This window comes from Triticum dicoccoides, chromosome 7A, assembly GCF_002162155.2.
Source record: "Triticum dicoccoides isolate Atlit2015 ecotype Zavitan chromosome 7A, WEW_v2.0, whole genome shotgun sequence".
Lineage (NCBI taxonomy): Eukaryota > Viridiplantae > Streptophyta > Magnoliopsida > Poales > Poaceae > Triticum > Triticum dicoccoides.
The window spans coordinates 184,236,289-184,251,193 of NC_041392.1; the positions used below are offsets into that span (position 1 = coordinate 184,236,289).

The following is a 14,905-nucleotide window of genomic DNA, read 5'->3' on the forward strand; positions in this document are numbered from 1 at the left end:
TGTATCTAGACATGTTTTAGTGTTAGATACATTCGTATCTAGACAAACCTAAGACAAGTAATTCGGGACAAAGGTAATACTACCAAATGTTCTATTTGCTCAGCAGGGTCGGAAGATGTAAAAGGTTTGATGCTCACTTGCGCACCAGCAAAGAATGTTTGGAGATCGATGGGTCTCATTGATATCATCAACGAAGCCACATGTGCATATAGGTCAGGTTCCTCTATTCTATAAGAGCTCTTGCACCGACAAAATAATGAGTCATCGGGTCTAGGACATGTTAGCCTAAAGGAATTCATTATTGAGACTGTCAAGAGGACTACATGTGAGCACAAAAGATCTTGTGGATATGCTCCTTACATCTAGCTGCTTATCAATTCCAAAGTTGGTGAAGATGTGTTCTTGCTAGATTGTGTGCATGATCCTTCCAGAGTTGAACTAGAGGATAACATAATCATTTTGGATCCCAACAACACCCCAGTAGATGTTCAAGCTAGAGAAGTTGCTAGACTACAAACATGTCGACCACCCCTAAAGCTTCTATTCAACCTCCAGTTGTAGTCCCCAAGACACGGTGATCAGATTTCAAACTTGTGCCAAAGCTCCTCAAAGGATTGAGGGCATGCCTAGCTAACCTCGCCAAGAACCAAGAGAGCTTACATGATGTGGTAGAGACACAAGTTCACATCATAAACAACAAGATTGATGAATTGGTTGTTGAGGTCAAAGAGCTGAGAGCGATGTTTGTGTCAGGGGAGAATGAGCACGACAATGATAAATCTACAGATGGGCGTGAGATGACAAATAAATTTGTGGTTCAAGTTAGGACCACTACTCCAGTTGCTTCTGCACCTCCTGATTCATCATCTACCTCCTCAGTCGCTGCCAGAGACGTTGCAGATAGATTCCTTCAACTCCCTCAGGTGCTTACGCCAAGCCTTCATCATCGTCGTCCATTGATCCAACTTAGTCTTGAGTGCCGACAAGACTCTAATTTCTCATTTTGGTATCACGATGCCAAAGGGGGAGAGAAGTCATAGATCTTAGACTAGCTTCGAGTGAGAGATTGAGAGTGTTTGAGTCATTTTGCGGAGTTACATCGCTTGCTACTTCATTTGATTCTTATGTGATGTAAACTCTTGCTCTTATGTGGTGACCTATACTCGTATGCTATTGCACATGTTACCCGTTCATGCTTTAGTGCATCTTTGAGGCCATTGACATGTTCTTTTTGGTGTATGCGCTTTATATTTCATTTATAACTCGTTGATGTGCTCCACACCTAAACCAAGTTCCATGTGTTATATAAGAGTTTCTCATGTACCTAATCCATTCCGCATTTGCATTCAAACACAAAATTTAAATAATGCACAAATTAGGGGAACTCTTGTATACCACATGCTTCTAAAGGCATCTCGTGATTATGTCCATTGTTGAATCTTTGACCTATGTTGTTACCATGGGGTGAAAGTGCAAAAGTGCATCTAAGTACTTAGGTGGATTTTGGTAATTCATGCCAACATATTTCAATGAACTAATGCCTACTTCAAGTTCATTTCAGAAAATGTTTCTTTTAGGTACAACAAAGGAATGGAAGGTGACCCCTAAAAATGCTCAAGGGAAGTGTTGGACAAGTTAAATGCTTCTACATTTTCATTATAGTGATCCAGGATCACATTGAGTCCATATGCATGCTGATGTTATTAGAAGGGGATGAAGATGTGATAATGAGCCTCTATCTCCATGTGCTTAAAGACCTAGCTCCAAAACTCCTCAAAATCATTCAAATATTCAACTATGACTACCATTTAACTTGGAGTTGTGGGAACTCTTTTGGTCTGAACCACCGAGTCATCGCATATATAGCTGTTGTACAAACCCCAGTTGAATCAGAGACTCCACCTATTCCATTCGGAACCACCGAAGCACTCGGTAAACCTTCTATAACTACGTTGGAACTTCCGAGCAAAACCACAGAACTTCCGAAGTGATAACAGAGAGTGTGCCACTGTCGAAGTGTTCAGCTCAGAGCCACCAATCGATTTTAGTCGGACTAACTGATGCTTCTGAAATTTGTTGGCTTTGTTCACATCGGAGCCATCGTTCCACTAGAGTCTCCAAGATATACAATAAAGTTTGTAAAAGTCAAATTTTTGGTCTAGCATATATATACCTTCCAGCTATCCCACATATGTCCCTCGAATCAAACTCCACTCCCATCATATTTTCTGACAGAACTCATCCTCCTCATGCTAGTTTCAAAGGATGGAACCAACCATCCAACCAAACCATTTGTGATCTAATCCCCTCTTGCTTTCCACCCCTACTTATCCAAATCCACAAACAAATCTTGAGAGAGTTTGAGTGTTGAGGAGATTATGTTTTGAAGCACAAGAGTAAGGAGTTCATCATCAAACAACCTCCATCTTTTTTACCTTTGAAGGGTGTGCCCCTTCTATATTGGCTAGGTGTTGTTTGAAAGTCTTCAAAGTTTGTGAAGAACCCAATAAGTTTGTAAGGGCTCCGGCGTCGCCATCTCCCTCAAACACATTAGCATGTGCATATTTGTCTCATCTCGTTCACGCTCTCGCCTCACATGACTCCGGCGTCGCCATATCCCTCAAACACATTAGCATGCACATGTTTCCACCACCTCACCTCGTTCCCTACCTCCTCCTCGCGCCCAAACCACCACCCGAATCGCCAACCACCATTGCATGCTGCAAGGGTGTCTCGCCGCTGAAAAGCAATTTGCGCAGGTGCCGCCACGACCCCCCTTGGTACAACTGCACCACCCTCACCCCGCGTCGTCGCCCCGGAAAATGCCCCAAGCTCAAACCCATGGAGATGGTGTGAGGAAAAATGGGAGGAAGAGAAAGTAGAAGGGATGGGATGACTGCGGCGTACTTGCGGTGGCGAGGAGCAGAAGATCCGGTGGGACTGTTGCCTCCGCCTCCTTCGCCCCTCAGTTTCACGAGAGGAAATGAGGGAGGGAGTAACGCGGATTTCGAAACTGAACACCCATCCACCACCCCATCATGATTTGCTACAGAACCACCCCTCGCACGTTGCTAGAGACTGATCCGTGGGTCCATCCGCCTTGGATTGAGACGATCGCTCTCGAGACTGTTCGCCTTGGAGTCACAACACACTCGATTAGGTGGCACATGGCGTTTGAGGAGGGATCGGGATGAGATCATGCAGACAGGAGGAGCTGTGGTCGAGAACTCAAGACGGCAAAAAAGTGGAGCTGCATGTTTCTAGCATTTTTTTTGAACATCAGTACAAACACAAGCGCTCATATCCACGCGCATACACTCACCCATATGAGCACCTTTGAAAGACCGAGCCGACATATCATCTTGAAATAAATCCAGAAATAAATGCAAGTACCAGGATTTGAACCCTGGTGGGTTGAGAATACCACAGTTCATCTAACCATCCAACCACAAGTTGGTTCGCTGTTTTCAGCATTTGAGTACTTATTATTTTGCAAAATAAACATCGCAAACATGCAGTACCTCCGTCTCAAAAAATATACTCCCTCCATTCCAAAATATAGTGCGTCCACGCTTCTCGAGGTCTAACTTTGACCATAAATTTAACCAACGAGACCACCTGCGGCGGGAGAAAAAATTATATAATTGAAAACTTCTTTCAAATACGAATTCACTGATATAATTTTTGCTTCCGCCGCAATCAGTCTTGGTAGTTAAATTTACGGTCAAAGTTGGAGCACGTGGATAGAGAAAGCACTACATTGTGGAATGGAGGGAGTAAGATGTTTTTGTAGGCTAGTTTAAAAAATTGTATTTTTTTATGATAACCTTTTTATCACGGGAGCAACACTGTTGTGGCCTTCTGGGGCCGAGAGCGTGAGATCTCTGCACTCTCCCTGCTGTCTACTCGTATTTATTTACATGCAAAAAGATCATGATTTCTTAGTTTAATCACATAAATTATAGTATACGTGTTCTCCATCCATGGTCAAGATCCACCTCCTCTCTCTCCAAACGTCCCGTCCCGTACGTTCCTTTCCTCTTCGTCTCCCGAGCACCTACCCCAACCCCGACCCCAATCCCCATCCCCATCCCACCCGATGCGCCTCTGAACTAGTACCACTCCAGTCAAGTGCCCCCGTGGAGCCTCCGTCTCCGTGCCCCACAGCCGCCGCCGTGCCGTCGCTCGACGCCGACGCCTCACGCCCCGCCCCCAACCCCTCCCCGCGGTCCGCCGCCGCCGCCGTCCCTGCCGCCTCCACCCCGTCCGCCGCTTCGGCCATTGGCCTCTGAGGTATGCGCATTTTGCCGTCCAGCGATTGGCTAGACCCCATTGACCTCTGGAAATTTTCGGCGCACCATCTAGATCCAGACCTTGCACTCTCGTTGCTTTCACTGCACTGCATTTGTTTATTTATTAGTATCCGAGATTGGATTTACTCGGCTCACCGGATTCCCTTTTAAGCGGTGCATCCCTGTGCGGCTGCTGGATTTGTGGCGTCGAGGTTTGAGGTCTGAAGCAGCGCCGAATCTCAAACTTACCTTTTGTTGGCATCGCAGATTTCGGTCTTCCAGGAGTGACAGAAGCGAAATGGAGACGAATGAGAAGAACGCCGCTGATTTGGAGGACAAGAACCAGCCCAGCGGGCACGGCCAGCAGCCGAGCTTCCACGGGCCCGGGTTCTCGCTCTCGCCGGAAGCTCAGATGGATTCTTCCAGCAGTGCGCTGGCCGCCATGGGGAACCCGTTCCCTCCTGGCTTGTGGAACCCACCTGGCCAGAACTTCGGGCTGGGGGAGACCAACACTAACGCTATGCTTAATGGGCACCAGTTCTCCTCGTTCTTGGGGATGCTGTCAGCAGCGACGCCCGCATATCCCGGCGCCCAGTCGGGGTTCATGGATTGTGGGGCAGGGTTTCCTGGCTTAAGTGCAAACAGTCTTGGAGCCATGATGGATCACCCTTTTTCTAGGAACCCTGCTATGGGTAGTTTCCAAAACGATATTGAGACGTCTAGGGAGATGAATGTGGACGAAGGTTGCAAGGATGCATTATTGACCGGTGATAGGCAGCAAGGAGACACCGAGAGTTCACATGGTGTTGATGCCTCTAGCAAGGAGTTAAGCAAGCCGGAGTGCAGTGGTGGCGCTGGTCAGGATGAAGGGCCTAGTGTCTCTTGTCCCAAGAAGAGGAAAAGACCAAGCCAGGTACTTGTTTAATCCTCCCTGTTATATAGCTGAATTTGTGTCGTGATTTTGATGGAACTTAGAATTCGATTTTCTCATGAAGGATCGTGGGGTGAAGCATGTACAAGAAGGGAGCCAGCAATTGGCAACTCTGGCTGCAAAGCAGGAGAAAGATGACGACGACAAAGATGAACCAAAGAGGCCTGTTGGGACATCCAGAAAGTCCAACGGGAAGCAAACTGAGGATAAATCTGATGCGCCAAAGGAAGATTACATTCATATAAGAGCTCGAAGTGGCCAGGCTACAAACAGCCATAGTCTTGCAGAAAGGGTAAGTCCCGAGTTATCTTCCCTGAACTACCTTTATCGAATGGTATTTCTAGCTACTTAGCTTCAGTGTTATTTGTTTGCAATACAGGTTCGGAGGGAAAAGATTAGTGAAAGGATGAAATTTCTTCAGGACCTTGTTCCTGGTTGTAGTAAAGTAAGCACTTCTAAATGAGGAAGTCAGCACTTTTTAGCTGTATATTATCTCCACAATTATTGCCATAGAAAAACTTATTTGCATGCTAAATGAGGAAGTCAGCACTTTTTAGCTGTATATTATCTCCACAATTCAAATTATTGCCATTCGCTATTTTCACAAGCAAGATTGTATACCAGGTCATTGGTAAGGCCGTTATGCTGGATGAGATAATCAATTATGTTCAATCATTACAGCGGCAAGTTGAGGTATGATGTCCGCTACTTGTAACATTGTTTGCAGCTTTTGCTCTTTGCTGTAATGTGAACTTGTTGACCCTGTATGTGCATATTGGGCAGTTTTTGTCGATGAAACTTTCAGCTGTCAATCCAGCACTAGACTTCAACATAGAGCGCATTCTATCTAAGGATGTATGTAACCCCCTGCCAGATATTTATTGTTAATTAAATTTCATTTGTTTTCCTTGTGCTGATATATGTTCCATACATACAGTTATTTCAGTCTCAAGGAACTGCATCGTCTACCTTTGGCTTCTTACCAGACATTGGCCATCAATTTTTGCATCCACCAAAACATTCTCAAGCTGCGTTGCACAGCATTGTAAATCCCGCCGATGCATTTGGAAGGGTAACAAATGCTCCGGTAGGATGTACATTCAAAGAGGCCACACATCAGGTTTGTCCCATCACTTATTGTGCCTATGTTTCTCATTTTAAGCCCTTTAAAACAAATGCTAGATTGATGGACATCAATAGGAAAGGGCAGTACCTGGTAGATTTCCAATAGACCTACCACAGTGCTGTATTGTGTGGTAGTACATGCATTACTAGTTCATTACAACTTCTATTGAAAAGAGAGTACCTTCTAGATTTCCTTTAAGCCTGGTGCAGTTCTGTATTATGTGGTAGCTCCAGAATTACTAGTTCATTACTAGTCCTTTTGTTCATTTCGATCAGATTTATCCTCTTATGACTTGAGCATATTGCACAGGTGCCCAATAATTTTGATGGAGAGTTCCACAACGTGATTGGGATGCCTTTTACCCTGTTTAATGACCATGAATCAAATGATAAACCTTGAGCAATAGATTCCGCAACCGAAGCAAGAAATCATAACGGGCCAAGAGATTTCAACAGAACAACATGTGAGCTTGTTGACACTGTTCCACTAGCTCGCATTTGAGCACTGAAGTATATCCATCCAAATTGCTTAATTGTTGATTTCCCAATATTGGAATCAGCACTTGAGATATCCTATAGAGGCCCTTTCCTCAGATGTACCATTTGCTATTGGAGGAAGCTGGAGATCCGACTCTCGGGACGTCCACATGGAGATTTCAAGCTTTACATTCTCCTCTGAAAATTTACGTGTATAACTATTGGTGATTCAACAATCTTTGCATCATGATGGTGAGTTCCATTTTGCCAGAAGGTGGCTGTATCTGGGTACCATCTAGTTCAGACCCAGTAATATTGTAAAATGCTCTCTTTCTGCAAGATTCACACTCCGCGGTATAATATAACAGCCTTTGGTTTGTTAGTTGCTAGTATCGTGAGAGTGAAAGAAGAATCTTTGTTGTACTTCTATGGCTGCGCATGCAACCATATAGAACTGTGTACTGGTTTTCGATTTCTTGAGAATATTATGAGTGTATTTTCAGCGCGTGATTATGTGTGGAAGAAACAGTGAAGGCATCTGCTCTTCCAGAATTCCAAAAAAACTGTAGGCATCTGTGCTATTTTCATCGTGATCGCCTCATCTGAACTTGGATAGTTGACAAAAGCATCAAAGAAACTGCAAATCTTGTTTCGACGAATTTGCTCAAGGGAAGATCATGAGCGTAGTCAGTCGAGTAGAACTACAGAATTTAGCATGTTGAACTACGTAGTTCTGAAGCCAGTTTAAGTGAGCACAATATCTTAAAACTGAATCTCAAATGAGTTCTGCAACCACATACAATTTTGCTCTGGATACATACAATTTTGCAGTACATCTTTTCTGAGAAAAAACCCAAACCAACCAAGACAATCTTATGTTAACGAATATCATCAAAGCCTAGCCTTAATTACAACCTAAGAAGACAAACAAGAACGAAACTATACAATATCATACCCACTATGACACTTTAGTTACATTGCATCTGCAGAAATTCCTTTTTACCTCGTTTTCTCTTTGTAATCTAGTTACACCAAACAATGCACCAGCTGATGGATGGTATGAAGCCAAGAAGACGGCAAAGGGATGTTCGCTATAGCTCGACGGACATGTAGGTGGCCGAGTAGTCCGGCATCCGGTGCAGGCTCCGGAGCACGCTCTCGGCGACCTGCTTGGTGGCGGTGTCGCCCTTGTGGAAGGCGCCCACCAGCGCGCTGGGCAGGGCACGGTCAGAGGTGACCTCCCTGACGCACCGGTCACCGCCGTTCTCGAGGAAGCTTTCCAGGGCCCAGAAGCACCGCCGCAGCACCGCGCCGCTGCCCTGCTCGTCGTTGCGGTGCTGCCGCACCAGCCGCAGAATGTGCCGCGGAGCGTCGTGCTCGGTGAGCACGGCCACGCCGCCCACCACGTCCACGCCTTCGTCCATGAGCGTGCAGAGCGCGCCCAGTGCGGCCTCGACCACGTGACTGTTCTCGTTGCTCTCTAGGACGCCGAGGAGGCACTCGACCGTGCCGCCCTCCACCAGGCAGAACGTGGCGGCGGGAGAGCACACGCCTCGGTGCACGGGGCAGAGACGGCTGTGCGCAGGCGGTTTCCGGTTGTCGTGCACCCGGCCGGTTCGCAGGCGCCGGAGAATGTTCTTCTTGGGCTGCTGTTCCTCGGACGGCGGCTTCGACCGGTTCGCCGACTGCTGGCTGAGGTTCTCGAGGCCGACCGCCGCGAGCCGCTGCACCTCGTCACTGCCTGACGACCGGACGAGCAGATCGGTCAGCACCGAGGTGAAGTTATGGTCCATGGCTGCCTGGAGCACATCCTGGTCGTGCAGCGTCGTCGTCAGCCGGACGAGCGAGCCCACGAGGCCCTCCAAGTATGGCTTCGCATGGCGGCTCGCCCGCATCCCGCCATGCTGCATCTCCTCTATCTTGGCCAGCATGGTCGGCACTGCGTTCTGGTGCAGCAGCGCGAGGTTGAGTGTCAGATGCTGATAGGGCAGCTTTGACAGGAGCGTCGCAGACACAGCGTGCCGCTCCGTGATCCGCCCCAACTGGCTGATGCTCCTGATCAGCCTGCCCAGCTGCCCAGGCACCTTGCAGAGCTTCTCGGCAATGGTGTGCCCCATCTGTGGGGACAATGCAGTGAGCAGCTTCGTCGCAGCAATGCCAAGTGCCTCGCTAGGTGAACCCATGAACTCGATCACGGTCTGGCTGCTGTCTTGCTCCTTCATGACTGAGACCACCGTGGCAAGCGGTTTGGGGAGCGCGGTGAGCGCGAGCAGCACACGCAAAATGTTGAGGTTGAGATCGTCGGGCATGGAGCATCTGAGCATGTGTGCAAAGTTGTACACCGAGTACTTGGACGTGATAACATGACCTTCCTTGTTGACAACGATGGCCTCCGGGTTCATGCCAGATTTGACAATGTTGGCAAGTACTGCTGCAGCCTCGGTCTTGGATCCCATGGGCTCATCATCGATCTTTCGAATGAAGAGCGCCTCAACCATGACTGGAACAGCGCCTGCGTCCACAAGTGTCTTGCCATTGGGCTGGTGAGAAGAGATTTGGACCAGGACATCAAGCGCCGCCTTGCAGATACTAGCATTGCCGCTGTGCACCATCTTGACAAGTATCTCCGATGCGCTCCCGGCAATGTTGATGGTCATCTCCTGCTTCTGGACTAGCTCGCCGAGATAACCCACCATCTCCATCTGCACATCTTCCGACCCTGTTTCATGCACATATTCATGTTAGCTAATGATGTTTGGCACGAGCGGTTGCGAACTTGCATGTACAATGAATAGTATCGAGTTTTTTTAGGAAACCCCTCAAATCAGTCACCAGTGCACGACTTCTACTTTGAGCTCGAGATTTAGTTCACTTGTTGCAAAACAAATTTGTACTGACATACTGTTTAGAAACATAGGCAGTAACTCCTACTATAGTGATTCTAGTTTAGAAACTGTTTGGACAAAATGCTAGTTTAGAAAGTGTTTGGACAAAATGGCAACTATTCTTATCAGTGCAAGGGAAATGTTCTCAGATACTTCAAAATATTAAATTTGGATTTTGACAAGACAAAATTGCTCTTTTCAATGTTTTATGTGGAAGAGTTAAAAAAAATGTAGGAGGTCAGGTATGTTTCTGCACAGGTAAAATATATTACCTTCAACGAGATGCCTTTGGAGAGGGTCCAAGTAGCCGCTTTCAGCCATGTACTTGATATTCTTTGGGCATTTCTCCAGGTTCTGGAGGACCTCTCCGGCCTTCTCTGAAGTAATTGGATCATCTGAGTTGTTGAATTTCATCGTGATCAGAATTAATATGCTTCCAGCAGTTGCCCCGATGTTTTCTAATAGTAACTCTGATTTTGAAAGCTCTAGCAAGAAACAGATAGCTGCATGTCTTTCATCCGAACTACTACTAGAAAGCAGCTTTATTGTCCTTGAGACAGCTCTGGTTTTTGCTATGATTTCCTGCATGTCACGAGGCAACATTTGAGTTGTTAATCTAAGATGCAGGACCAATACAAATTGAAACTGGACTCTACCAATAATTTCAGCATTTCATTAAGTTTCACATGGTGATTTCGAAAAATAATTTTGACATGGCCAAGCTGGGATTTCACGAAAGCTGAACACATTTCAGACTTCCTTACCTTTCCTGGCTCATCTTCGACCAGCAGGCAGAGGAGCTCCAGTGAGTCACAGCGTATCAGTGCATCCTTGTGCTCTAACAGACGTGCAAGGAACTTGGTTATGCCAATCTTGTGCATCTGCTCCCTGTTCTTCCTCCTCGTCCTGGCAAGCAGCTTCAGCTCATGTATGGCTTCAAGTATCATAGCCTCCGTCCTTGCCAGTGAGAGAGCAGTACGCGCGATTCTGATCCGTGTTGCTTCATTCCTCATAATCCATTCCGCGATTGTGCTCTTGAGTGGAACATTAGTCCTCAGAGTCTTGCTCTGCATTGCTATTTTCGTAACCGGGCAGATCACAGGTTCAGAATCATCCGTTAAACTGTCAAAGTACTCCTCAATGGTTCTCCTGTCATATGTTATCCCGCTTTCAGTAGTCACTGGATCAACCATGACCTTATTTGTCAGTGGGCAGAAGAAAGAATCATACAACGGCTCAACGTACTCTGCGACTTCAGGGAGTGAACTGAATGACTGTCCACCGAATTCATGAGACTCATGGTACATTCCCTGCAGGAAGTCCACCAACCTTGGCATGTCGCCGTCGTGCAGTGCTCTTCTCTTGGGTCTATCATTTGCCACAACTATCGTCATGTTGCCCTCAGAATAGCCATCACAGGAACGCTGATCATTAGGATGCTGCCCGTTTGCAGTGACCTGAAGGTGCGTACCGACTGCTGCATCCGCACACCTCTTGCTACCAAATGCTGAAGCAGGTATCCTGCTGAGCTCATGACCGATGTTCTTTATCACATTATCAAGGTCCTCGGTTATGCTCTGGAGGTCTTCGTCCATGAGCTGCTGCGCGACGGCGCTGCACCGAGCGACGAGGTCCTTGGCGAGGTCGACATTGGCAGCCAGATATTCGGCTACGTGCATCACATTGGCCGGAGAATTCTGAACCCTCTGCACCTCCAATGTCGCCGGGGGCACGCGCTGAAGACGGCTGCCTGCGTCCAAGAACTTCTCTTGGCCGACGTCAGCGGAGGCCATTGTCGACATGACCTCAGAGATTGCCGCTATGGACTCGGCGAGTGCCGCCTTCCGGGCTTGCCCCCCACTTCTCTGAAAAATAAGTACATGTCAGGCGCCCAAGCAAATGCATCCAACTACAAATAAAGACGGGTTGTTCTCATGGAAAATGATGGTTGAGAGTTCACACCAGGTCACCAGCAAACTATAAAGAATGAACCGACAGACTTTATTAGATGAAAACAATCTGAAGTCGACGGGGGAATTGATTCTACAACAGTCGGAGGATACGATACGGGGCTGCCACTTTCCCCCAATCCCGGGTTGTTGACAAAATGGTTTTAAGAAAGTGGCATCTCTCCCGTAAGTATGAACGAATAAGAACTGGAATTTACTTTGCTGAAAATGAAAACAATAAACAGCCCAAATCAAAGACTTGTACTACGAAGCGGCTGAAAATGGGGAACGCGCTGGTTTTTCGCCTACTCCCTGTAATGAAAGAACACGAAAAATGCCCCAAAGGGGAGGAAGAAGAAGTGAATGGCAGTTGAATTGCCCGTTTGAGCACCAGGCACGGCCTCGGCTCCGTTTCCCCATTCTCCGTCATGCCAAATCCACACAAAACCGCCCAAGTGTAGTCCATAGAGCTAAAACCCTATGATTATCTTCCCTCACACAAGGCCTAGCATCCCAACGCAACATGGGCATAACCAAGAACAACACATGAATCGTAATTTATTTCCTGACAACCTGCGCGAGGCTTGACAGTTGACACCACCCTGAACTGAATCGAACGAAACAACCAAATAGCTCGTCACCGGGAGGAGAGGAGAAGGCGACTCAGCGGCACATACCTGCATCCAATCCAAGCCCCCCGAGAACGAGCCCGGGCTCTCCGCTTCCTCCTGCCCGCCCCCCGCCGCGCTGACCCCTGGAGAAGGTGGCTACCGGCGCCGCGGGAGCATTCTATCTCTCTCCTCCACCTCCGCTTCCTGCTCACCGCCACCGCCCCCGCGCCGTCCAGGCCTCGAAGGAACGAACGAACAGCGCCGCACCGCCCGGCTGAGCGCGGCAGAAGAATCGAGAGGAATGAAATGATGGGAGATGGCGCCGCACGGGGACCCAGTCAAGTGAGGTCTAAAGCAACCTCCTCCCTGGCCTGGCCGGTTGGCTTGGCTCCCTGGATTGGAGATCGGTAAAGCGGCCCGATTTTCTAACGGACTTCCCGGTAGTGCCCCTGCCCCCGCCGCGCTTGTTTTATAATTTTGTGTGGGGAGTGCGCCGTGGGAAGCGTACAAAGGCGTTTGACTTTGCTGGCGGTGGGGGTGCTGCCCGGCGACCGCATGCTTGGCTTGCAACGGACACCGCCACAATATGCCACCTTCATTATTTTTGTCCGCGGAGGCCTGGCGTGTCGACTGCACTGCGCTCGTTCTTTGTCCACGACGACTTGGCAACGTTAGTTGCACTGAAGTTTCGGTCAAGTAAGATGACCTGCAAATGTCACTCGCAAAAAAAGAAAAAGATGCCCTGCAAATGTGTATTCGCCAGGGTCATTTTTGAATTGTTGATGATCAAAGACAACTTCTTGGAAACTTTGCATGTTTTCTTTTCTACGTACGTTCGCAGAATTACCCTATTTCAGACGGTGGTGGTGAAGCCGTGAAGGAAAGTGCAGGCGAGAGACAGCATTATGGCGGCGTTTTTTGAGCTGTCGACCGCCCTGATTCATGAGTTCTTGGATCATACGCTTCCTTCTTTCTGCTCTTTGCTCCATTTGCCTCATCATGAAGGCATAGCATGGCAGCGGGCATTGATGATCCCCAAATCGGTTGAACGGTGGTGGCGAAGCTCATTAAGTAAGAACCATCATCTGTGAGAGGAGAAAAGCATTTGATTTAGTTTTTCGGTCGATCTAGATATGGTTATGGTTAGGCGTTCAGCGAGGGCGCTAGCAAGTGCTACAGTAGTACTCCTGCATTCCCCCGCAAAAAAAAGGCACATTAGTACATTGTGTTGCGAGTGGAAGAAGTAAGTTATTATAGCATCTACAGTGTGACGGGCAAATCCGGCCCTCTCAAATGTCCGCGGACACGCCCGGGTGCATCCGTAGGCATTGACTGGACACTTCTCAAATAATGTAATCCACATTCGGACACCTCAATTATCACATCTCAAATTCACGCAAACTCATGCAACTACGTCGATGCACACACATTGTCCGGCTACTCCATCATTACTAACTAAATATGCCATCGGACTATCAAAATTTGACATTTTTGGATATGGTGAAGATCATGCATGGCTACATTGAGGCCCCTTTGAAGCGTCCGTCTGAATCGAAAAATCGTGACCGGTCAGTGTCCGAGCGGGCCGCCCGGACGTTTGAGGAGAATTTAGAGCGCCCGGCTGTAGATGCTCTTAGGGTTAAGAAGTTGTTGAGATTTATTTAGTCGCTACTACATCGTGCTGGAATCATGTACATTGATTCACTGCTAATCTAATCTAATCTAATCATGCATGGTTATGCCCCGCAGCAAAATACTCATGGCTATCAGAGTAGTACCAACAGTGCTGCTCAGGGGTGGAGGTGCGTACGATCGAGTGGTACAGTCAGTAACTTTCAGAAAAAACACAGTTACTGGTACTAAGAACTAACCAGCCAGGTACATTGCGTACAGACCCTGAAATAAAAGAAGTACATTGCGTACAGATAAGGACCGACGGAACTGAACTAAATTGAATAATGTTCGTTGAGCTCTTCAACCTATGAACCTAGCTCTTCAAATGTTCAATTTCATCGCAGAATTCCCTGACTAAATTAACTACCGCCGTTATCGACTAATTCTACATCATCGAGATGCGCCTATCCTAGACACGAGAGCATGAATAAAATAGCAGCATGACGGCTGGTGCACGACAAGAGCCCAGAATTTGCCCGGCAAGAATGGATTAGCAAGCTACTGCTAGCAAACCCTTGACTTGATTGGTCAGGTTACAAGCGCGTGGAACCATTCTAAATGGAGCCGCGGCGTGATGGCTACTAGTGTGCTACTCTATGAATGATGATGATCCGGTCGACGGCGATCGCTGGCTACGGACGAAAGGGACACTTGCAGTCCGATCGGGCAGGGGCAAACTCGTCCGTCCGGTCGCGTGGGGTCGCTCGCGTCGACATGGGCGCCACCCCGGGCGGGCCGATCGCAATCCGCTTGCGTGCGTAGATATCGTCCACCTGTCCTGTCCAGTACAGTAGCATTTTCTTAATTTCATGTCCGACGCGTATGAAGGAGACGGAGACGGACCCTGTGCTGCAGGTGTGGAGTGGACGCACGAAATCGCGGCAGGGACGGCGTTCGCATGCCGGGCGAGGACCGAGGACCGAGGAATGTCGATCTTGACCCGTTTCAAATGATCACAGGT

At 47.9% G+C, this 14,905-nt stretch overlaps 2 protein-coding genes across 2 annotated transcripts; one reads left to right on the forward strand and one right to left on the reverse strand.

The window, feature by feature from the left end:
* The first annotated feature begins 4,048 nt into the window (after window positions 1-4,048).
* On the forward strand, window positions 4,049-7,335 carry LOC119329436 (transcription factor bHLH49-like). The gene is made up of 8 exons (XM_037602481.1): window positions 4,049-4,293; window positions 4,560-5,205; window positions 5,288-5,515; window positions 5,603-5,668; window positions 5,848-5,916; window positions 6,007-6,078; window positions 6,161-6,343; window positions 6,659-7,335. The coding sequence occupies exons 2-8, from the start codon at window positions 4,591-4,593 to the stop codon at window positions 6,746-6,748; spliced, it is 1,323 nt and encodes a 440-aa protein (XP_037458378.1). The 5' UTR covers window positions 4,049-4,293; window positions 4,560-4,590; the 3' UTR covers window positions 6,749-7,335.
* A 270-nt stretch (window positions 7,336-7,605) lies between these two features.
* LOC119329262 (putative U-box domain-containing protein 42) lies at window positions 7,606-12,680 on the reverse strand. Its single transcript, XM_037602275.1, has 4 exons — window positions 12,337-12,680; window positions 10,475-11,575; window positions 9,983-10,292; window positions 7,606-9,544 (listed from the first exon to the last, which is right to left on the reverse strand). The coding sequence occupies exons 1-4, from the start codon at window positions 12,340-12,342 to the stop codon at window positions 7,917-7,919; spliced, it is 3,045 nt and encodes a 1,014-aa protein (XP_037458172.1). The 5' UTR covers window positions 12,343-12,680; the 3' UTR covers window positions 7,606-7,916.
* Window positions 12,681-14,905: the final 2,225 nt, after the last annotated feature.

Bases quoted from the DNA above. Each gene is read 5' to 3' on its own strand.
- LOC119329262 (XM_037602275.1), bottom strand. The intron at 10,293-10,474 runs GTAAGGAAGTCT...CGTGACATGCAG, and splicing joins TCGAAGATGAGCCAGGAAAG to GAAATCATAGCAAAAACCAG. The intron at 9,545-9,982 runs GTAATATATTTT...TGCATGAAACAG, and splicing joins CCAAAGGCATCTCGTTGAAG to GGTCGGAAGATGTGCAGATG.
- LOC119329436 (XM_037602481.1), top strand. From the start codon at position 4,591: ATGGAGACGAATGAGAAGAACGCCGCTGATTTGGAGGACAAGAACCAG. The intron at 5,917-6,006 runs GTATGATGTCCG...CATATTGGGCAG, and splicing joins CATTACAGCGGCAAGTTGAG to TTTTTGTCGATGAAACTTTC. The intron at 6,344-6,658 runs GTTTGTCCCATC...CATATTGCACAG, and splicing joins TCAAAGAGGCCACACATCAG to GTGCCCAATAATTTTGATGG.